The sequence below is a fragment of the Thamnophis elegans genome, chromosome 7 (assembly GCF_009769535.1).
Source record: "Thamnophis elegans isolate rThaEle1 chromosome 7, rThaEle1.pri, whole genome shotgun sequence".
NCBI classification, from domain to species: domain Eukaryota; kingdom Metazoa; phylum Chordata; class Lepidosauria; order Squamata; family Colubridae; genus Thamnophis; species Thamnophis elegans.
The window spans coordinates 29,993,492-30,016,623 of record NC_045547.1 but is presented as its reverse complement, the minus strand read 5'-3'; the positions used below and the strand labels follow the sequence as shown (position 1 = coordinate 30,016,623).

Genomic DNA, 23,132 nt, shown 5'->3' with positions numbered 1-23,132 from the left:
CAAACTCGCCTGACCTGAACCCCATAGACAATCTATGGGACATTGCCAAGAGAAAGATGAGAGACACGAGACCAAACAATATAGAAGAGCTGAAGGCCGCTATTGAAGCATTCTGGTCTTCCATAACCCCTCAGCAGTGCCACAGGCTGATAGTTCCATGCCACGCCGCATTGAGGCAATAATTGCTGCAAAAGGGCCCCAAACCAAGTACTGAGTACATATGCATGCTTATACTTTTCAGAGGTCCGATATTTTTCTATGTACAATCCTTGTTTTATTGATTGCATGTAATATTCTAATTTTCTGAGATTGTGGATTTGGGATTTTCATGAGCTATAAACCATAATCATCACAATTATGACAAATTACGGCTTGAACTATCTTGCTTTGCATGTAATGAGTCTATCTCATATATTAGTTTCACCTTTTAAGTTGCATTACTGAAATAACTGAACTTTTGCATGATATTCTAATTTTTGGAGTTTCACCTGTATATAGTACCAATTCTTTCATGCAATCTTGATACTTTTCCTCTGTTAATGTAGTCTAGGGCGGGGGGGGGGGGGGTAACATTCCTTAACTTGGCCTGCATTAAAACTGTAAGAAAGTTCCAACTGCTTTCGGAATATGGTGCAGTGCAATTTATGGTAGCATAATTTTTGTTATTTGAAGAACTGAAAAAATAGCTTGTTAAGATGGTTGTGAGGAAAAGTCCCCTGTTACAATAGGAAAGAAGTTCTGTGTTGGATTTACACACTTCAGTGAAGTTTATATGATTTTTGTTTAACCCCAAAATTTGTAAATCTTATCCCTACAGTTTGTAAACTATTGCTATTATAATGTGTGAACTTAACAATTGTGACTAATTTATCAAAACAATTGGAACAAATAAGGACTGAGTATGTTATGTGAACCAAACCTTTGTGTCCCCAAACACCCTTTTGACGATGCATCTGGCCGATAGGACTGTCTTCAGCCACCAAGCACTTTGTAGATGTTTTGGCTATTTGCTAGGGCCTAGGCTGGAGAAGTTTGGATTGGGCCAGTGTTTTTCAACCTTAGCAATTTTAAGATGTGTGTATTTTGTGCTGGGAGGGGAATTCTGGGAATTGAAGTCTACAAATCTGTTTGTAGATTTGTACTATTGGGCTATTGCTTCCGTGAATAAGTGAAAAAAAATGGCAATTCCTTTTACCTGAAGGTAAAAGTCCTAATTCCAAGGTGCAGCATATTTGTAAGCAGCAGCCAAGGTTTGAAATGGCTCCTATTTATATTTGCTTTTTTTAATCCCTACTTCTGAGGGCTATTGCATCTATGAAGCTTCTGCTTTAGGAAAAATTCCTGCTCTATTGCTGCAAAGGTTGAAGAAAGCTGCTTTAGAAAGCAACAGCTCAATCTGCATTCTTCAGCTGACATCATATTGCAGCAGCGCTTCCTGACTAGTCAGCCTAAAGATGGTTGTTTGTCTTGTGTAACAACAGCCTCATCTTGGTATCTGGCATTGCAGTTTGGAGAAACGAGCCACCAGGTGTTAAAAGTGCTTCCAAAAACATTAAAGGAAAGCATCTTTCTCCATTTGCCTTTGTTATCTCTCCCTGTCATTATCTTTGTGGGAAATTCCAGATAGTTAGCAATTAACTCAACCTTGCCAAGGTTTATCTTATTCCAGCTGTGGGAGGGAGAGGCATATAATTGGAGAATAAAGCTTCTGATACCTGCATGAAAGAAAACATGCTGTGTGCCCCCCCAAAAACATCTAGCAAAGTTCTGATGAAGGTGGAATCTGGCTTCAGAGAATACTTAACTCTAATCAACTAAAGCAGGTTTTAAATTTTCACCTCACTTCATTTCAGCATGTTCTCCTTAATAGGAGTGAATTACTGATCATGAAAATCATCTTCACGTAGTATGCTTTGTATGATGTGTTTTGTTTGGTTGTAATTTATGTTGAATCCAGCCAGTTCTGGCTTGGATGTTTGTACAAATCTAGTACCATACATAAGATCTGGTTTAACATAATACAGCCTAAAAGTAAATATGTGCTTGAACGTATTGGAATGGTGGACATATTTTTTTTTAAATTAAAAAACAGCATTAATATAGGGCATTGAATTCTTTGTAAATTGCAATGGTGGTGAATCAAAATTGAATTATGAATGCTTTGTGATACCCTTCGTGTCAAATGTGAGGACTTTTAGACAAATGCATTAGTAACTTGGATTTGTTAAAGGAAAATAACTTCTAAACTCTCTGTGTCTGCAGAAAATAGAATCCTTCCTTTGATTATTTGAGTTACTAAACTTTCTGATTTATCAAGGATTAGTCAGAGCTAAAACATGCTTCTTGATTAGATGAGATTCTTCTTAGGAGCCTGGCACAGTGATTAGTCATGCTTTCATCTCAACCCAAACAGCATGTTTTTATTCTATAGAAAAATTATATTGTTGCTGAAAAGGAAAATCTAAAATAAGTGTGGGCTAGTACAAGCTTGTGTGTTCTTGACTCCTAAAACTGCCTCTGGTAAATTGGAATATACGATATTTAGAAGTTGAGATCTAAAGAAAAGAACCACAAGGACACCAACCAATCTATATATACAGATTTACATATAAAAATTGTAATAGTAAGAATGGTAACAAGTGCTGGGAATATATAGAAGAAAAGGATGGAATCTGTACTTTGAAGCTTATCAGATAACCCAGAGCTGACAGAGAGATATTTGCTAAGATTTCCAAATTGCATTGGAAAAATGGGCAAGCAATATAAATGTAGTATTTTTTCTATAGGATTTCAAGCTGTTTAGGGTCGTGCTAGACATAATGTTCAATACCACTTGCATTTAAAATATATACTTAAAAAAAACAAACCCACAAGCAACCGTTGGTATTTATGCGTGTGAAAATCACTGAAATAACAGTGACTGGGGAAAGGGAACCTTCTTTATGTATAGGAAGGAAAGCTTCCATTAATAGTATTATTTTGTGGGATAGAATCAGCTTTGTATACAAGATTTCCAGTTTCAATTCTCAATCTCGCCAGATAGGGCTGTGAATTCACATCAGCCAGTGCAAATATCACTACTAGATAAGCCTATGGCTTAGCTCTCTATATAGCCAATTGATTTTTATTTAAAAAATGTGCACTTGATTGCAAAGGTGTACTTAACATCCCACCTTGTTCAGTATTTAAGCCAACCCTTCCTAAAATCCATCTCTAGCCATCATGAATTCCAGCTAAATGCCAAATCGCTACTGATGTGTTGTTTAAAGATGCTTACAGTCCTTTCTGCTGCTTAGGCAGTGGGGTTGAAGTTAGCCTGTTATAAGCCACCCACCACAGAAAATCAGTTAGCTAGATGTTGCCACATAGTGCCTATTGACTGTATTTTCTCTGTTTCTTCCTGCTTTTTCTCCCTCCTCCTGCCACGTACAACTCACTGCAGGATTAGACTTCCTCCAGCTGCTGCCAACTTGTGAACAATCGTGGTGCTGTGGGGGACATTTTGGTGACTTCATCTCCCAGACATCTCTGCTTGCCACAAGGAAAAAAAATATCTGTGAATATGGAAAGAGCTTGCTCATTCCAAAAAATCCATGTTGTCAGAGGGCATCCCAAATGTAGTCGGATACTGTCATCTAATGCTCCAGTGAATCCAAATCTCAGGAAGACAAGCCAAGAATAAGCCTGTAGAAAAGCACTTTTACTCGTTCAAGTTCCTGGAAAAGTGCCAGAATATATAAACAATATACCTCACAAGACAGGACTATGGAGTAAAGTGGTTCTTTAGGACAGAGTTTTCTACAGATAATACTCATTTAACTACCATAGTAGTTACATGAAGTGACCACTAAGAGAATCCCTTTTGGTGTCTATGATTTTACTTCAGCTTTCTTTTGCTTTACAGGTCCGCAAAGGTCATTAATGTGAGGAATGGTCACAACTGTTCCTTTTTCATGACGACTGTTGCAAGTGTGAATTGTTGCCAAACAAAGAGGTTGTTAAATGAGGGCTATCTGTACTCACTAGGATATTATAACCGAGGTGGGTAGTTTGCATTCTTATCACAGGGTGTAAGTCAGGGCTGTCAAACTCATGGCCTGCAGGCCCGGTTTAGCGAAGGGGAAAAAAAGTCTCAATATGTCATGTGACACTGCTGTGACACCGCGAGTTTAACACTCCTGGTAAAAGTGATTTCTTCAAACTTCTGGTTAAGAGAGATCTTCCTTTATCTATAGCCTGTTACTTGGAAGAGAGTGGGAAAGGTGGTAGTAAGTAAACCAAAAACTGACAATGAGTGTCAGAGACAAAATAAATGTACATATCTTTTTGGAGTCTTGGATCCCACTAATTATTTACCCGTGTCTATGTGCCCCCTCAATTATCCCCAAGGAGCTAGTCTTTGGCTGCAAAAAGATACCCTACCAGTAATGCAGATATTGGTAAAGAAGAAAAAATCCTAATTATCACCTTATCTTAATGATCAATTATCATGGAGGTTTGAATCTCCATGTACTATGTTTTACTTTGGTTTGCTTAGCTAAAACCAACCCAAAGGAACAACTTCGGGGAATCTTTCTGAGGGAAGGAAGAATATTCAAACATACTTATGCCAGCTTTTAAAACATGATTTCAGTTGATTGGAGAAATCTCACTGCTACTCAGTGATCCTTTGGCAACATTTCTTTTTCACAGCTGCTAATCCCCTAAAGAATTTGCTGTATGACATCTACTTCTTCACTTTGGTTTCTCAGCTGAATAGTTCCTTGAGAGAGTGATTTGGTCAGGGAAAAATGCAGGCAGATGGGTGGGAGCTGCAAGAGGGCAATGTATGAGTATCTTCTGAAAATATGTAGGGGAAGGGGGAGTGAGGAGCCTAGTTCTCATGTTCTTCCATGTCTAGGACAAGACAACCCTTCTTTCCCAGCCAACAGAACTGTCTGAGACCCCCTTCAAAATGAGCACAAAGACATGATTCAGACTGACTTATCTCAACTAGGGATGCTTCCAAAATATCTGTGTGTAAAAAAATGGTCATCACTATAATTAGCCAGAGGGAAAAAGTTTACCCATTTTTTCTCCTTTTGAGGGTGGTCAACTGTTGCTGTGAGAATAAAGTGCATACTGAGATACTTAATCAGCAGGTTAAGTGGTCTGATCACCCCTCAAGGAGAATTTGAAAGAAACCCCCTTCTCTTAAGGAGGGTATAACTTATGGTTGTCTGAATGGTCTGAGACAAAGGGGGAAGGGGAGTATTGCCTGACCAATGAAAGTTATTTCTATCAGTGGGCAGAAGGGCAGAAGTATGTTGGTAGAGCGCGTGGCCAAAGACATGCAAGGCTGCATTTTTAGATTTCATGGCATCTCTTTCCCTGGTATGGAGAAGAGCGTCCAAGAGTGTTCAGTTGTGGCAGATATACGCGTTTTAAAGGAAAAGGGAAATGTGCAAGGGTGACTTTATGCATGCTGTCCTCCCTGTTTAAGCCATGCTATATCATAATTGGGAAGTGGAATGATTGCAGGCATTGTGTTCTACTCAGCTAACCCACAGCCTCGTATATGGCAGTAGCAGCAAATTCAGGGGCTACCTGGAAGGCTTCCAAGATAACATGTAAACTCTCCTCTTTTTTTGGGAACATGGAAGCATGAAAAGCAGCCCTGTTTTAGAATCTGATTTTAGCTTGAGAAATAATTTCCTTTTCTTCCTGAACAACCACTGTGGATAAGCTGCTGCAGTAACTATGCAAAGCTATAAGGGCTAGAAACAAACTCTTACTTAAGGCTTTGCGTTGCTAATGCCTGAATGAGGAGGTACAGGATGGAAAGCTGTATTTCAGCCCTCCATGTCGGTAAATTAGATCCTTAACATAAATTGAATTCTGGGCACTCTCTGGAAGTATACAAAACAACAAGAAGCTTAAAATACAGATTCCATGGAATGATCACAATTGGCAGATTGGGGTTACATTTCCTTCTGAGGGTGTATAATAAACAACAAATAACCCTATCTCAATCAGGGTTTCCGGTGCAGGAAAAATGGTCAGTGTGTTGTTGAACTGGTTTCAGATCCAATCCAAATTCTGTGTTTCTTGTAAAAAGAGGAGAGGAACCATCCTGCCTAGCTGGTGTCCCAGTATCTTGGATTGGAAAAACAGTTGAGTTGATCTTTATTTTCAGCACAAGACAGTTAGGAAAATATTGTCTCAATGGAAGTACGGTTTCTCTTCCCCTTTCTAGACTGTTCTTTTTTAACTGGCATTTTTCCTTATAGTTATTTGATAGAGATAGTTATAAAAGGTCTCAGTGGTCTCTATTCTTAAGTATAAATGTTTTTATTTCTAGGGAATAGAAAAATAATGGTATCATCTGTCATGATGAAATCAGTCAGCCAATGGGAAGGAAGGAGCATGTGAAGTTATACACATCTTTAACTGTCAGCTGCCACAAAAGAGCAACTAATACTTTGGTGTTTGCTCTAAATTGTTCCATTTTCCAATTTCTTTTTTTAAACCCACAAAGCAGGGAGGAGGAGAGAGACCAAGATAGAGAAATGAGTTCCGTCCTCCATCTGCCTTTCCTAGCCTGGCACTCTGTAAGGGTGGTAGAACGTATCACTCTATGGGAATTCAAACTGGTGCCTGAAAACACCAGTTTGGGAAACACTGACATACAGTAGATCATCTGGAAAGAAGGCTAACCTTGTGAATCTGCACATATCCAGAATGCCAGATAGCTTTACATTGTTTCATTTTGCTCTGATATCTCCTAAGAGGCCACAAGAGAACATATATGTCCGTTCAAACCTTAACTTCATCTTCATCCTCTTCATCAACATATTCAAAAGAATCACTGTGTCCCTCTCTAACAATGGTTTCTTCATCACTGTCAGACTTCTTGTGGTCCTCCTCTTCTTCTTCCTCCTCCTCTTCCTCCTCCTCCTCTTCTCCTCTTTGTCGCCATCTGGTAGAACATTCCTGTTGCTCAGGTGCACCTACTTTCAAGTGCCATGAGTTGGCAACTGGGCTTTCCCATGAGGCTTGTCTCCTGGGATCTTCTTGTGGAGATGGACTGCAGTAAGTGCTTCCTGCCCCATAATGGCATGCTAAGATACGGGCAGCATGGTTGAATTCTTGCGCTTCCATGTTACAGTCCTTGTGGTACCCTTCAGAACTAGAACTCCTGCTTCTCAAACAGGGAGACCCTTCCTCAGACATCTCTATAGAATGGGAATCCCCGTTGGCATAGGCCAAATGTCCCAAAGGTGATCTAAGCTCGGAGTAATCCAAAAGGCTTGATACATTTTGGCTTTCTTCATTATTATTACCATGACAAGATCCTGACTTCCCAGGTAGTGAATCCTCTGACCAGTTTCTCTTGATGTGAAGGGAAGAGTGGGGCTCACTGCTGCTTGGGGGTTTCCTCTCTTCGCATTCTTTCTTTTCCTTGCAGTCAGAGCTGCTGCTTCCTGAGAAGCTGATGACATGAAGAAGTTCACTCATGAGAGAGGGCCCAAGGTCCAGGCGGAAAGACAGAAAGGAATCTGAACGCTGCAATGCCGATTCAGCAGGATGGGACTCAGCAGGATGGGATTCAGCAGAATGGGAGTTCTCGGGAGGCTTCTCAGACCGGGGAACACGTGGGATGGTGCAGAATCCAGATTCTAGTCCTGAAAGGCCATGAAATCAATAATGAGAAAAAATAGAAATACTATTCTGCTTTATTAGTTATAGACGAAGGTGACAATTCTATATTTGCAGAATGTGAAATATGAGAACAGGTTGGTATTATTTCATAATTTGAGGGAAACGAGGTTTTTCATGTACCCTATTCATAACCGCAGCTTTCATGTTGCAAATCTCTGGACAAAAGATTGACAATGTGACAGCAAATGGGTTAAAGGCAAAAAGAAAATCAAGGAAATGAAAACCAATCATTCATTCATTCATATTCATATATATATATATATATGAATATTTTTCTTTAAGACCACAAATGTGTGGTGGTTTTTGGTGGGTGGGAGGGGGAGGGGGAGGAGACAAGAGAGCAAGCTAGAGAGATGAGTTATTTCTTTCTCTTACTGCTTAGTCGAGATTTCTCTGCAAGAGATTACCATTTCAGGATAAGGCTATTGTGGAGTGAGTGTACCATGTCAGACTAACATTGATTCACATTTGCCACCTCATGCACATTTGTGTTAATAGCATACAGCTAAAATATGCAAATTAGTCACAGCTCAGAGGATTGTGAGCTGTTTCTAACGAACTGTGCTTGGTGCCAAGAGCAAATGTTTCATCCCTGAGTTAACCTAGTAGCCATCCTTCAACAGTGGGCTCCCAGAGCCAGTAAAGGAAATATATAAAAACAGGTTCAAAATTAGAGTGTTACATGGCATTACATGGCATATATGTATTCTATTTCTAGACTGAAACTGAAGACATGCCATACTGTTAAAAATATATAAACCCATGGGGTCCATTATCAGGCATATTAGCATCATCACAAAAATAGTTATGTTATATGCTGGCATCATGCCATTTAACATCAGTTTGTAAGTCATGGCCATTGTGGGTTGATATGAACACATACGTGATGACATTTGATGCCCCTCCCTCTTGAATGTCCCTGCGCCTGATATTACAAAGTGTTAACCTGTTGGCAGAATATCATAACATATTGAACCAGAAACTATGATTGATTATTCATTTTAATTTTAACCCTGTTCAACCTGCAGTGTGAATTCTGAGCATGATTCCTGAACAATGGGATTTCTCATATCTAAAAGATGCAAAGTAGGCTGTTTTGTGACATTCTGGCTCATTCATCCTCCTATCCTTAATCAGAATTACTGTATGTCACACATTGGCAGAAAGAATGAAATGGATAATGTGATAGTTCTTCCATTAAATATAAATAGTGCTAGATTATCTTCATAGAGCAGTCTTTCCAAACCTGGTGCCTTTAAGGCTGTGTATTATTTATATTGTGGGAAGCATTATCTTTCGAATGTCAGTTGCCAGAGAAACATGTGCCAGGAGGAACCAAAGAAGTCTATGCACATCCTATAAAAATCTGGGATGGCCTCGATGGACAAAAGAGATTGTTGATATAGAGAGATCTAGTTGACTGTCAGGTCCAAACCAAGAGCCAACACACCGAAATCCAATCAAATTCAATTCTTTATTTGCTTATAACTAATGGACAGAATCTTGCCAAACTAAAGCTATAACCTGCTAGATACATCTTGAGGGATTCTAGGGTGTGGCTACCCTGCACCTCTTCCTCCCTCCCCATCCAGCTCAGGACTGTGCAGTCTCTTAATTTGGGCCTCTGATGGAATTTACTGCCAAGGAAAGCCCTGTGCTGCCAAAGCTCTTCTCCAGGTGCACATTCCATCACATTGACTCTTTATTTTAATATTACACCCTGCTTTTTATTTAAAAAGCATAAAGAATGATCTTATCATGGTTCAATATGGTTACTTAATTTTTCAAGGCACATTTCATCCATTCTCATCTCTGGAATAGATACCTTAGGTACATAGGCACTGCCTTAGTCAAGATCGTCTGTGAATATCCTCCTGCCTGTTGCTAAACATGTGATTCTAAGAGCAGTATGAATTATGCATCAGAGCCAGCTAGCCTGGGCAATGAAATATTGGTCATGCTTATTTAGGGAGCAAATACTTCGGGGGCAATGGAACCGCAGATTTGATTACACTCTGAAGATCAAATGGATAAAAGCAGAAAGAATGGGGAACTAGTTTTCTCTCTAAATGATTGGCTAACCTTATCTTTTCTGCACTTTGCTCATGAAGCTGGAATTTGCAGGAGGAATGATAAAGTGTAGAAAGCTGGAAAGGGGAATGTGATTATTTCAACAACTGCACAATTCATCATGTACAACAGAGGGCAGCATTGTCTCGTGTCTCTTGAAGAAAAGCTGGAAAGAACAACACATTGCTAGACTGGCAATGTGGGCAAAGATAACTGTACAGGAGCTGCAGTTGTTCAGAGTGACTCTCCTGGTCCCACCTCAGTGCAAATGCTGCAGTTTTCTACTGCAGATGCAGACACCACAGGAGGTAAAGAAAGCAGCTGCCAATTAAACAGCGTAAAACCTGAGCATGTTCCACTGTTTTGAGTTGAGATCAGAATTGGACTACTTCTTTCTACGTTGATAAGGTGGGTGCCCAGAAGATTGTCTGGAAACATCTGAGCAACATCCAGGTTTAGCATTTGACCCCAGAGGAGATCTGTTCTATTTCATTCTGGTTTCCTCTCGTGATCCAAATATTCCTGTTTCATAAATTCCTTCTTTACATAGAAATTCTTCTCTTTTCCTATCAGTTGCTTGGTTGGCATCCTGTACTGAATACAGATTCCCTTGCTGGACACAGGCCATGTTTCCAGCACTAATCTTCCCAACATCTTATATAGATATCTACTCAAACCTAGCAAAACAGCACAGATCCTAGATATGTTTCAACTGATGCATGTCTCATTGCATTTGCTTATTAAGATTTAACTTACAAAACAAGTGTACAAAAATAATAATGCCTTTGATGACAATTTTTCTCTTCTTTTGACATATTTACCAACTCTCCAAATAGACACACAGCATTGCATGTATTAGCATAGACCCAGAGTTAGTTCTATGTTTACGGTAGAGTAATGAAATGTCCGACTTCTGTAAGCACAAAGTCATGATCAATTTATTGATTCAAGGTATGTTATTGTTACACCAATTTCAGCTGTAAAGGATTCCAATGTGTTTCAGGTGAAATCAGTGGAACAAAGCATCTCATTTGAGATGATGCTAATCAAATAACATTATTAGAGCCATTAGCCTGGAGTAGACATCAGTGTTGCTGCATATTCGGGAACATATGTGTCTGTCTGTGTCTGGAGATAGTTGCATAGTTGTTGCATTTAGACTTCTGTGAATTTGAATGTTCCAGCTAGAGGATGTGCACAGAACAAAGCCAACAGGAAGTTGGATCAGTCAATCAGCATGCAGGATGCACATCTCAACACAACATGTAGTTGAGATTTGGGAAATATGCGCATCAGTCCATCTGCAACCTTCTGCAACCTACACTTATCCATCAAGCGTTTTACAACATAAGTATGCATTGATGTCTACATGCAGTTGCAGATAAGTCTAAAAAGCTATAATCAGGAGGTATGCAATGTGTGTTTTTATAAGTGGAGAGATAACTCTTCTGTTTTTCTCCTACCTCCGTTTAAATTCAGCATAAAGTGAAATGGCCTACACACAGAGAAATGTCTGGCTTATATAGTACATACAGTGGTGGGATCCTGCCGGTTTAACAACCATTTCGGTGATTGTGGGCTTTTTCACGTCAGCAGTTTGAACAAAACTTACTTTTCACATTACTTCTGGGGAGTAACACAGCTGAGGCGGAGCAATCTGCTCTGCCGTGAGAATCAGCTGAGACGATATAGATAAGTAAAGTGCAGGGGTGGGTGGGCAGGCCAAAGAGCCGTGGTAGCGCAGTGGTTAAATGCAGCACTGCAGGCTACTTCAGCTGACTGCAGTTCTGCAATTCGGCTGTTCAAATCTCACCGGCTCAGGGTTGACTCAGCCTTCCATCCTTCCGAGGTGGGTAAAATGAGAACCCGGATTGTTGTTGAGGGCAATATGCTGACTCTGTAAACCGCTTAGAGAGGGCTGAAAGCCCTATGAAGCGGTATATAAGTCTAACTGCTATTGCTATTGCTAAACTGATAATCGGAGCGAACCAATTCATTCCCAGCTGATCGTCCAAGCTACTGGTTTGCCCGAACCGATCCGAACCTGCTGAATCCCACCCTGAGTACATAGGCTGTTTGTAACCATGTATGACAGTTGGAAGAACCTCCTTTTCCAGAGATTCTGTCTTCCTGACGTAGAATTTGTACACTGGTAGGTGTATCTCATGTCATGTTGAACATATCCTAAGTTTCAATTTATTCTGATTGCTACAACATATGCAACATTCTTAGTTGCTGATTATTTAGAGCTTAGCAATAGATTTTTATATTCTGTTCACTTCTAAAGTTTAAGGTTATGCTGCTACCTTATAGCTCGCCCACCCCTCCAGGCAGATCTTATTGCTCCAAATTATTTCTGTTCTGTTTTTCATCAAGTTGACTCTTCCAGAGTTTATTTTGCTTATGTACCACCGATGTAGTTTACTCAACTGCAGATGGTAAGATTTTGATTTAGAATAAACAATATAGTAATAGATAAAAATAAAAGTTATTAGCAAATAGATAAGCAAGGATGTTGAGGACATATTAAGCATTAAGAAATAATTGGCATGTGAGACCATCTGTTCTAGTGTTTATTCTGCAGCAAAAGTTAAGATTGCTCTAACAATATTATTTTTGCAGTTTCTAGACTCTTCACAACATACTTGCTTCATTTTGTTGTTGTCGCCAATCTCATGCAAAGTTGCAATTTGAGATTACCCCACCCTTTCCCTTTCCTTTCCATTTATAACTACACTGCCCATTTCTAACCTCCTGCTGTCTATGGATTGTTGGGTAAACCAGAAAAAACACGTAGCTATTTCTGGTCTTATCGTTATCATTCCAGGAAAATACCAAGTGCATTCTGAAAACCTATGACTTATAGAACTGATGTAGACTTCATAAATATGTAGCAGAAGAACCACTAGACCACCCCCCCCCCAAAAAAAAATATTGATGAAACTTTAAAACACTCTCAGATGCCTGCTGGCTGAAAGGCCAATAAAAGGACATCTGAAAGCTACGAGTCACATTGTGGTTTCCTGCTAAAAACCCTCCATTTTCCGTCTTTTATTTTATTCTTTTTTTTTTAAAAAAAAAGTAGACTTATATACTTATAGGAACTTCTTGTTGCAAAGCTTCTGAGGAACTCTTCAAAGATGTCATTTGAATATGTACTAAGAGAATGCTACGACTTAAGAGCCAGTACATGTTATTCAAAATAATGATTTGGTAATCACATATTGCAGATCTGTTTTCAAGAAAAGAATGGGAGACCAAAAAAAGAAAATTACTGCAGCAGAGAATCCTAGAAACTGTAATGTAAAGATAATGTGTGACAAACTTCCCTTAAACACATACTGCAGTATGGCACTTGTCAATCCAAAATGTATAGACTTCTAAAAATATTATTGAAATGTCTATTTGAGTGTACTTATGAAATGTTTCTTGTCGTGAATCTAAATCAGTGTTCCTCAACCTTGGCAACTTTAAGATGGGTGGACCTCAACTTTCAGAATTCTCTAGCCAATCAGACTGGCAAGGGGATTCTGGGAATTAAAGTCCACCCATCTTAAAAGTTGCCGAAATCAAGAAACATTGATCTAAATAAACCAAAGCACGGAAATAATTAATGTCTAAAACAAGACAACCCATTTGACTCAAACAAGTTACCTTAGAAGCCACCTACCATAGTCAGAGAAGCTTGTTGGGGGTTTCTTGAAGCCAAATGCTATACCAAGATCATCGCTGTCATAGTGGCTCTGATTGAGCTGAGGCAGGGACACAGCATTCTTGATGATGGGTGAGATGGCAGGAGGTGCAGATGAATCCTGATCCTTGTTTCGGCTTCCCCGGTTCCTTAGCGGGCTCCTCCTCACATGCCACAATGTCCGAGCAAAGAAATTGTGGGGTTTGACTTCCTCTCCACCATGGTTCCTAAGGAAAGAAGTGTCTCCAAAGTCATCCCCACCACGTCCCACATGCATGGTGTGACGAAAGTCCCCCAGTGGTGGGCTGATCATGTCCGAGGTCAATTCTGTTTTGAATCGACGTTTGCTGTGTGAGCCAGACACCCAGCCAATCACGGGTAGTTTCCCAAGACTCATTTCTTAGCCAGTTGAAAAAAACCCAACCCAGAAATTCAACGTGTCCTTCAGAAAAGGTTGATGTTAATCTGGAAGTGTATGGGGTGTAACTTAAGAAGGGTCACACACCTGCAGCCCCCATTGTTTATGTTTTCTTTAACTGTTGTTCTTTCTTCTAGATTATTTAACAAAGAATAAAAAATAGGTCTATTGTGGAACTTCTGGGTTTCTTCCAGAACAATGTTGTCTAATTTACACTGTTTTCCCTAGTCCAATTTGACAGTGACCCTTCACAGTTTTCATGTAGCTACTTATCCAATTTGTTTCTTGCAGGTTTGGGTGAGTATCCCAGTTTCTCTTTTTGAACAGCAATGGTCATTAAAACAGTGTTTGCACTTGTCTGACTCAATGTGTGCAAAGCTGGGAAATCAATATTATTGAGCTGATTTGTCTTCTACCATCTCTCTTTCTCAACTTCTCAATTTCTTTTGTAAGAACCAGCAAAACCATGGGGGCAGCAAGTAACAAGGACCACAGTGGGAATCTCACATCTCATGTCCCAAGCCTGGATTGTTGTCACACAGCATCCTATAGAAGATAAAAGAGACAAAGTAATAGTCAAAGTTCCCAAACTATTTTAAAACGATGAATTTGAAAATGGACGCTGCCTAGTAACCAGTCTGTGATAAAAGTACAACACACAAGGTTAGGCAGAGAAAGGTTACATGGTACATTGAGTAGATTCCTTCTGGAGTCTTCCACCAGGTGGCAGAGACAGTTTTCTGCCTGCAGCATTTATATTTGTATTTAACACACAGTGCTGTTGATCAAACAATTCTAGAGAGATTACATATTAATAGGTGAAATGACTTTCTTCTTTGCCTCCTCTGTAATGTTGGCTGGAATTATTATTAGGTTGAAATAGAGCTTGAATACAGAGTTTGTTGCAATACACTATATCTCTGTGCCTGTATCCTTCAGGTCAGAGGCAAATGATTGGCTGCATCTTGCATCATCTTGTAAGAATTCCCAAACTCTTTTTCTGCAGAGCCTCAGATCCCTATTACATTAACTCAAATATTTATACATGTCACAATCATTATATCTCGATTTTCATTTGACTATAATTGTTTAAGCATCCATCATAAAATATACTAAAATTTAAGACATAACCACATACTGGCCTTTCAATTACTATTTCTAAAATCCTCCACTAACACTAAATCCTTATGTCCTATTCTAGCTAAACATCCATAATATTTAATAGCAAAGTTTTCTAATCCTCCTTTCCAAATCACTGTTTCAAGTTTACATCCAGTTTTCTTATGTTATACCCATATCTATATATATGTTGTTATTCTTATCCCTCCTTTATTTGACTATATCCTGTATCATAACATTTCCCCCTAATAATCAAAACTTTAATTGTATCCAACTTAGTTCTATTATTATTATTAGCAACAACAAAATTGTATCACAGCGGCCAGTTGTTTCACTGGATTTGGCATTGATTACTAATTGGGCCCTACTCAGGGGCCTAGGACGTCATAATGTATTTTCGTAATATGCATGCAGATCCAAGCAGTGCGGCTTTTTGCATTTGACTGATGGTGATTTTGTCAATTTTTAACTGTTTTAAATGTAATTCCAGTGCTTTTGGAATAGCACCCAGTGTGCCAATTACCACTGGAATTACCACTGCTGGTTTGTGCCATAATCGTGGTAATTCCAGTGGTAATTGGCACACTGGATGCTATTATTAGTTCTATTATTATTATTATCATCATCATCATCATCATTATCCTTTATGTATAATCCAAAGGGATTGCTAATCTTCCTTACATGGGTGCCATTCAATATTCATATAAAATTATACTCAACATAACACTACACATTGTATACATTAGTAACAATATCAGTTATTTATTTAAGCTATATCTATTATCAATAAATTTCACTAAGTTTAGCTAGTTTTAAATTATATTCTTCCATCTATTAACCTGTATCTTTCCAATAGCAAAACAGTCTCATATCTTCTGCCATTTGTGGTGCCAGTCCTCTAATCATCTTCTTGGTCAGCTTTGTATAGACTTCTCTGAGCAACTCCTTGCTTATAAGATCACTCATATAATCTTGATGCCCTCTTTCTGTTTCCTTATTCATCTTATCTTTGATTGTCAGCAGTGTTATCAATGCTTTTGTTAATAGAGTTTCTCTGTTTAAATCCATAGTTTCTTTAGTTTCTTCTTCTTCTTTATCTTGCCCTCTGGAATAGATTTCCTCTCCATTTAATTCCTCTTTCAGTATTCCATTCTTTCCATTTTCAGAGACAAACCAATCACCATAAATATCAGCAGGTTCAATCTCTTTATATTCATTTTCCACTTCAATTTTTTGAGTTTCAATCACCCCGTTTTCCATTTGATAGACATCCTCAATTTTTTAATCATATTTTATTGTTATGTGCTCTAAGTATTCCAGTTTTTTCTCTATTCTTTCATATGTATTTGCTAATTTCTGTATTTCTGAAAGTATCTTTTGCAAATTTGAGAGTTCTATTTTCTTTTGAAATTGTGCCATTCTAACAAACACAGCTGCTCTAGCTTGGAAGGTTAATAAAATTAAAGCATAGATTCACAAAGAACGTTGTTTTCACTTTTCTCTGATTAGAAATCTGTGTGCTTCCCTTCTTATCACTCTCTGTACCCAAGCAGTAAAACCTTGCAGTGCCAAGTCAAAACAATCCGTGGAGGGAAAAAAAGTGTTCCATTTTCAATAGACAAAATTCCAATCAACAAATCCTCCCAGCCTCCAAGCAGCAGTAATACTGTTGAAAATCTAATTTCCTTTTGTATCTTTTTTGTATTTCAAGTTAGAAGAAAGAGTCCAATCTTTAAATGAATTAGGAAAATACCCACAGCAATGAAAGAGGAAAACTTTAGTCCATAGGTTACAGAGAACAATAAAAGAAAAAGTAGAAGAAAATTTAATCCATCTGTTTCAAAAGGCTTGCATAAATTCCATCCATGAAGATAGCATTTAAAAAGTAAGATAACCACCGTCCAAAACCATTCCAAATTTAATTCCGCTGCTTGATTCTTCTATTCTCCAATTTAGATTAATTTTAAGTTTTTATAGACAGTCTCTTTTAAAACAGTAAAAGTTCCTCACCAGCTGGAAAAACTTTCTCTTTCCGTATTCTTCTGTTTTGGAGCCGCCCCGACTTTGTCAGCCTTGGCTGGATTTTTGTCACTGGCTTGAAGAACTTCTCTTGCTTCTTTCAGGGATTTTGCGATATTCCTGAGGTCAGCAAGACATATTCTTCCTGTTCACCATCTCTTCGGGATGGTTTAGGTCCATTTGGACCACCCAGTGGCAAAAGTATTGGCTGCGGTCTCAGAGCATCGAGACCGCATGTCCATCTTGTCATGACATTGGCTCCTCCCACCATGCAGTTTTCTTACCAAACAGTTTGTTGTTTTTTCTACCAGGATATTCTCCCAGTGTGTATTTTCAATTGGTGCAGAGTATGGCGGTGCCAGCAATTCTTGGAGTCCCTAGGATGACCCATGTTACACCACAGTGCAAGCTTCACTGGCTGCTGGTGTGCTACAATTCAAGGTGTTGGATATTACTTTTAAAGGCCTGCATGGCATGAATCCATGCTATTTGAAAAACTATCTTACCTCACTGGAACTGGCCTGCCCTATTCACGCCAGCATAGGAGGTATTCTATAAGCCCCTTCGGTTAAGGAATTCTGGCTGGTGGAGTCCAGGAAAAGGGCCTTCTCTGCTGTGGCTCCTATCCTTTGGAACGTCCTAGCCCCTAAGTTGAGATTGGCTCCCACCTATCTGACCTTCTGCAAGAGCCTGAAGTCCTGGCTCTGCCAGATGGCTTGGGGCCCAAACGGAGGGGCATTGGTTGTTGAATTAAAAGACCCCCCCCAGCATCCTGTTCCCTCCCTCCCCATCTTTGAAATTACAATTCTATCTTGATTGGGATTTCTATTTTAATTGTTTTAGAGACATTTGTCAGGATTTTAATGGTTTAATTATGAGCTGTGGTGGTGCAGTGGTTAGAGTGCAGCTCTGCAGGCTACTTCTGCTGATCACTGGCAGCCAGCAATTTGGCAGTTCGAATCTCATCAGGCTCAAGACTGACTCAGCCTTCCATCCTTCCGAGGTCAGTAAAATGAGGACCCAGATTGTTGGGGGCAATATGTAAACTGCTTAGAGAGGGCTGTAAAGCACTGTGAAGCAGTATAAGTTTAAGTGCTATTGCTGGAAGTTCCCAGAGTCATTTCATTAAGAGATGGGTAGCAAATAAATTCACTAAATAAATAAATAATAATATAATATTTAAAAAAAATTGCAGTCTTCCCAATTTTTTCCTAGTTGATTTCCTAGTTGTCTTCCCTTCCAGTGCAAACCACATCTGACCATGCTTACCTTCTGAACCCAGCCAAGGTTGACCAGAATTGCCACCTGCCCCTACCCTCAATGGTACTGCCACCATCATGCTATTTGTTATTATCAGCCAAATATTACAAAAGCTGTAGTTAAATACATCCCAGTACATCTGGTTGAGGAAAGCTAACGTCTTCTTCCCTCTTCCTGATTTCAATAATGAAGGAGCTCTGGCCAGATGTGCTTATAGTTAATCTAATCCTTTCAAGCAGTTAGGACTTTGTGACTATGTTCAGTGTTTCCATAAGTGTAATTGCTTGCTGGATTATTGAAATTATAATGTCACATCTGCAGAGCATCAGGATAGGAAAGCTATTTTACAAACAAACTCTTCAAACATGGAAACAATCCTGCATAGATACTGCTTTGGTGAACCAAAGTCTATACAATAATACTACACACTGAGTGGCATGTATTTGAACCCACATGCATCTGTTTTTGCTCAATAGCCAACATTTTAAAGTGCCAGATATTTGAAATGTTACTAGCACTTGCACATTATTAATGTACTGGTTTAATGAAATGCTTCTTTATACACTTTTCTCAGTGGAAAATGTTCTCTCCCCCATTGTGCTGACTTAACTATATCCAGAAATCTCTTCAAATGTCTCCTTTGTTTTCTATGTTGTAGCTCACCTTGGAAAGGCCAGAAAGGCAGAGCAGGAGTAGCTACTGAACTACTAAGCGGTGTCCCAGCTCTGTGTGTGTCCCCCCACTCTTTTTTTGGCTCTATTTGTTCATTCAGGGTTACTCTTATCTGCTAGGTTTAGAAGCTGGCAAATATTCAAAAAACCAAAAACTGAGTAGCTTCAGTTGGAATTTATGGCACATACTAACTGCTTTTTAAGAGGAATGTGACTGGGTTGCAAAGAAGCAATCCAGTGTTTTAATAGCCTGCAATCTTAGCCTATACACAGAAAGGGAAGAAAGTAATGGTCCCCTGTGCTGATGGAAACACGAAATATCAGAACATAATGAAAGGATTGCATACATATAGGTGATAGGAGTAATTGGGATATCTTGCTGGATTTCATCCCCATGCATATTTGGGGATGGGGGCTCTGTGACCCAATGCCATCCCTAGGAGGTAGAACAGAACAGGAACTGACTCCCAGAAAAGATAGAACTATACTTTATTGAGATCATCTATACCAGTGGTCTCCAACCTTGGCAACTTTTAAGACTTGTGGACTTCAACTCCCAGAGTTCCTCAGCCAGCAAAGCTCTGAGAGTTGAAGTCCACAGGTCTTAAAGTTGCCAAGGTTGGAGACCACTGATCTATACTAATAGAAGTATAGATGCCTGAGTTTTCCCTACCCTCTCTCGTCTATGGAGATTCTCAATCATCCAGGTCATGGTTGCTCCAAGTGTGCTTTTTCAAGAGGCAACTGGACATTCTGGTTTTTCTTTGAAGATGCTTCGCTTCTCATCCAGGGTGAAGAAGCTTCTTGGATGAGAAGTGAAATGTCTTCAAAGAAAAAACAGGAAGTCCAGCTGCCTCTTGAAAAATCACCTTTGGGACTACCCTTTCTCTTATATTCCAGGAAGTCAAAGGGGTGCCAATCTAAATGTTTTTCTAATACTCTCCCAGCTCTTGGGCATAACACCTGCTTCTGTACCTGTTGTTGTTCTAAAGGTGTTTGGATGTCTTCTCCAAGTAATGTCCATGGTTCCCTACACCCAATCAAGTAACACATTTTTGCAGGACATGTCACAAAGAGGGAGATGTAGGTAGCATCCCTTGTGTCCCTTGTCAGTAATGATGTCACAGGTCCTCCTTTCGTCTGATGAGTATAAGGGAAACAACAAGGCTAAATATATGAACCTCTACAATGGCAGGATAGATAACCAATCTATTACATGGATCAAAGCAAAGCTGTTCTAGTTGGATCCTGCTTAACAGTATCAGACTTGCATTTAGTGAAAAGTACCCAAAACTATCCATTTTATTTGCTAGAAGGGAGATTAAAATTTGCCCATGCTGGTAGGAAAAGCTATGATTTATTTTGTGTCCTTCTCTAAACAATCCATGAGAATTGTGACTTTTCTCCATCTCATTTCAGTTACCCTTCCATCACCCTCCTTCCACTGGGGCCTAGCAGATCTCACTAATAATCAACCTGAAAATGCTGATAGGAGATGGGGGTGGAGAAGAAAGAAAGAAAAGAACAGAGGAACGTACTTGTAGGTGAAATCTGCTCCAAAGCTGTAACAGGCCAAGCAGAATATTATTTTCGGTTTCTCGACACAATCTCTTTTCACAAATACAACTTTCAGAAACTCAAAAGCATTGTTTTCTTTTGGATTTGCTGCCCTATTGCCAGCAGCCACCTCAGTCTGTTTTTGCTAAAAAACTTTGGCTTCTGCCAAAAGCCAAGCTTTATGTGCCTCCTTATCATCCATCTTTGGTTTTGCTCCTCCTTTTCTTCTTTTTCCTGCCAACCAGCCTATGTTGCTACTGCAGGGACTCTCCCAAATTCTCCTCCCCGGGAGCAACATAATCAAGAAAAGTTCTTCCCATTCTTTTGGATTTATCAGGAACCCAAAATGTAGTTATTCTTTTGTTTAAGGAAAGTTTATGTACAACTATAGATAAACAATGGCTGCATTGGCATCTATCTGTCTGTCTGTCTGTCTGTCTCTCTCTCCATCCATCTTTCAATTTAATTAATTTATTTGATTTAGGTGCTGCCTGACTCCAGAATTACCCTTCCTTCCTTCCTTCTCATAAGATTGTTTACTTCACCACTGAATCTAATGCTATTTACTTCCAGAGACTCTAAATAGCACTTATTGTTTTACATTTCTTTTATTGCTTTTGCCAGTGTCCAAACAGATCTTGTCCAATTCAAATCCCCCTCCCACCAGATGTACCAAACAATGATCTTTATCATGCCTACTTAACCCAGCGACAGATGAAGGGGAAAAAACATAACACATATGGAGGGTGAATTGGGCAAAGTTATCTTAATTTCTCCAAGTTAAAAAGCATTATTGAACAACAAGTTTGTTTTGTTCCTGTCTTGCCTTGATATAAGAACCCTAAAACAATTAGGAGTAAAATTAGAAAATATGATCAGCGTTTTTTGTTTTAGGAAATTCCTGTCTGTTATCCAGACCATCATAGTTACACAAAACATGAGCAGCCTGTTAGCACCAGAATGCATTTCAGTGAACAAGTTCAAAGGCTCAACCAGAAACACTACTTTGAAAAAAGAGTTCCAGCAAACAAATGAACAAAAATGGAACGAAAAGGTCCAGATGGCCCTGGACTATCATATCTGCAATCCAAGCCACCCCCGAAGGCCGGAATATAAAAAGTGGAACGAGCTAACTCTGGATACTCTGAAAAAGGAACTAATCCTGCTGTATTCCAATTTTGAGTTGAAATCCAGAATATTTGCTGAAAGGATTGCTTTCTTGCTAATTTTCCCTAGCAAGTCAGCAATTAAAACGCAAGCTATTTAGTCAGACACTAAATTAAAAAGCTATCTAGAAGTGGAACTACCAACATCTGGAAGATCTCTAGTTGCTTCCAGGCCTAAGAAATTAGACTCATAAGCCACAGTAGAAACATGAGAGGTTTCTCCGAGTGTATATATGAACATTCGTATATGTTTGTGTGTGTGTGTGCGTGCGCACGCGTGTGTGTATGTGTGTGTCTGTATGGATCACATGAAATGCTTTCACACACCCCCCCCCCAGACAGGCTCTTGTTGGAGTCTGGCATCTTAAAGTACTACTGTACTTAGTTCTATTCACATGATCACAGTTAAAAGAAATCCTGTTTCATGCCTGAAAAAGTTAAGGAGTCCTATTCCTTCAAGCGTATGATATAAAATCCCACCAATTTTACACACACACACACACACACACACACACACACACACACCACAATTTCTACCTCAGCAGTTACTCTTTTTTTTTCTTGGCTGCTCCACATGGTACATCTCTCTTGGACTCAAACCATTTCTCCCTCTTACTACCTTTTCTTTGCTCCTCATTCTCCTACCCTTCCTCTCCTTCTCTTTCTCCATTCCGTTTCTTACAATTCCTCAGGGCTCCAAACACCCCACCCAGATGGAGTGAATTAGGTCTCCTATAATTCCCAAGTCAAAATAGTGAAGGCATAAAGGTAGGTAGGTAGGCAGGCATATATGTGACTGTTTGCCTCTTCCCCTTAATTTCCTTGTCCAATCTCCATCACCATCATTACTTTCATCTCTTTCAATGTCTTCTTCAACCTTTCCAGCTCTACCCCATAATTTATTTTCCCTCTTCTCCCTTTCCCACACTCCGACATTCTAAAATTTACTTGCTGAGTGTGCAAAAATTTTAAATTCTAATATTTAGGATTTACCTGTCCTGGAAGGGGTGGAAACCGCAGAGATTGCCGCCTTTCTGAGTTTTCTTAAGTCTTTTTTTTTTCCCCCACCGAAGAAAACTTGCCGGAGAGAAAACAGAAGTTCTGAAAACTCTCTTTTACCAACGCAGCCAGCGGAGGGGCTCTTAATGCCAGTGACGTTCAAAGTCTCTCAACCGTAGCCTCCCCTCTTCTCGTCGCCGTCCCTTCACCGCGGACATAAAGAAGCAGAGTCAAGCGACGGACACGGGAGAGGGATTTGGAAAGAGGGTGGGTGGAGTTTCAGCTCCGATTGACCAATCCCGAGCCGACAGAGAATGAAGTTTGGCGAAGACGGAATGGCTTTCAAAAAATCCAGCCGAGGGAAATTCAGAAACTCGTGATCTTTCATCTTTTCCCCTTCTCCACCCCCTCTCTTTCCGAATGAGAGCGTCCTTCTTTGAAGAGGCTGCGGTTTGGAATAT

General features: G+C 39.6%; 1 protein-coding gene across 1 annotated transcript; it reads right to left on the bottom strand.

Annotated features, from left to right (window-relative positions):
• Positions 1–3,884: 3,884 nt before the first annotated feature.
• Positions 3,885–22,916, bottom strand: CDC42EP1 (CDC42 effector protein 1). Its single transcript, XM_032220781.1, has 3 exons — positions 22,666–22,916; positions 13,442–14,426; positions 3,885–7,664 (listed from the first exon to the last, which is right to left on the bottom strand). Exons 2-3 carry the CDS (start codon positions 13,857–13,859, stop codon positions 6,796–6,798), a joined length of 1,287 nt encoding a protein of 428 aa, XP_032076672.1. The 5' UTR covers positions 13,860–14,426; positions 22,666–22,916; the 3' UTR covers positions 3,885–6,795.
• Between the last annotated feature and the right edge of the window lie 216 nt (positions 22,917–23,132).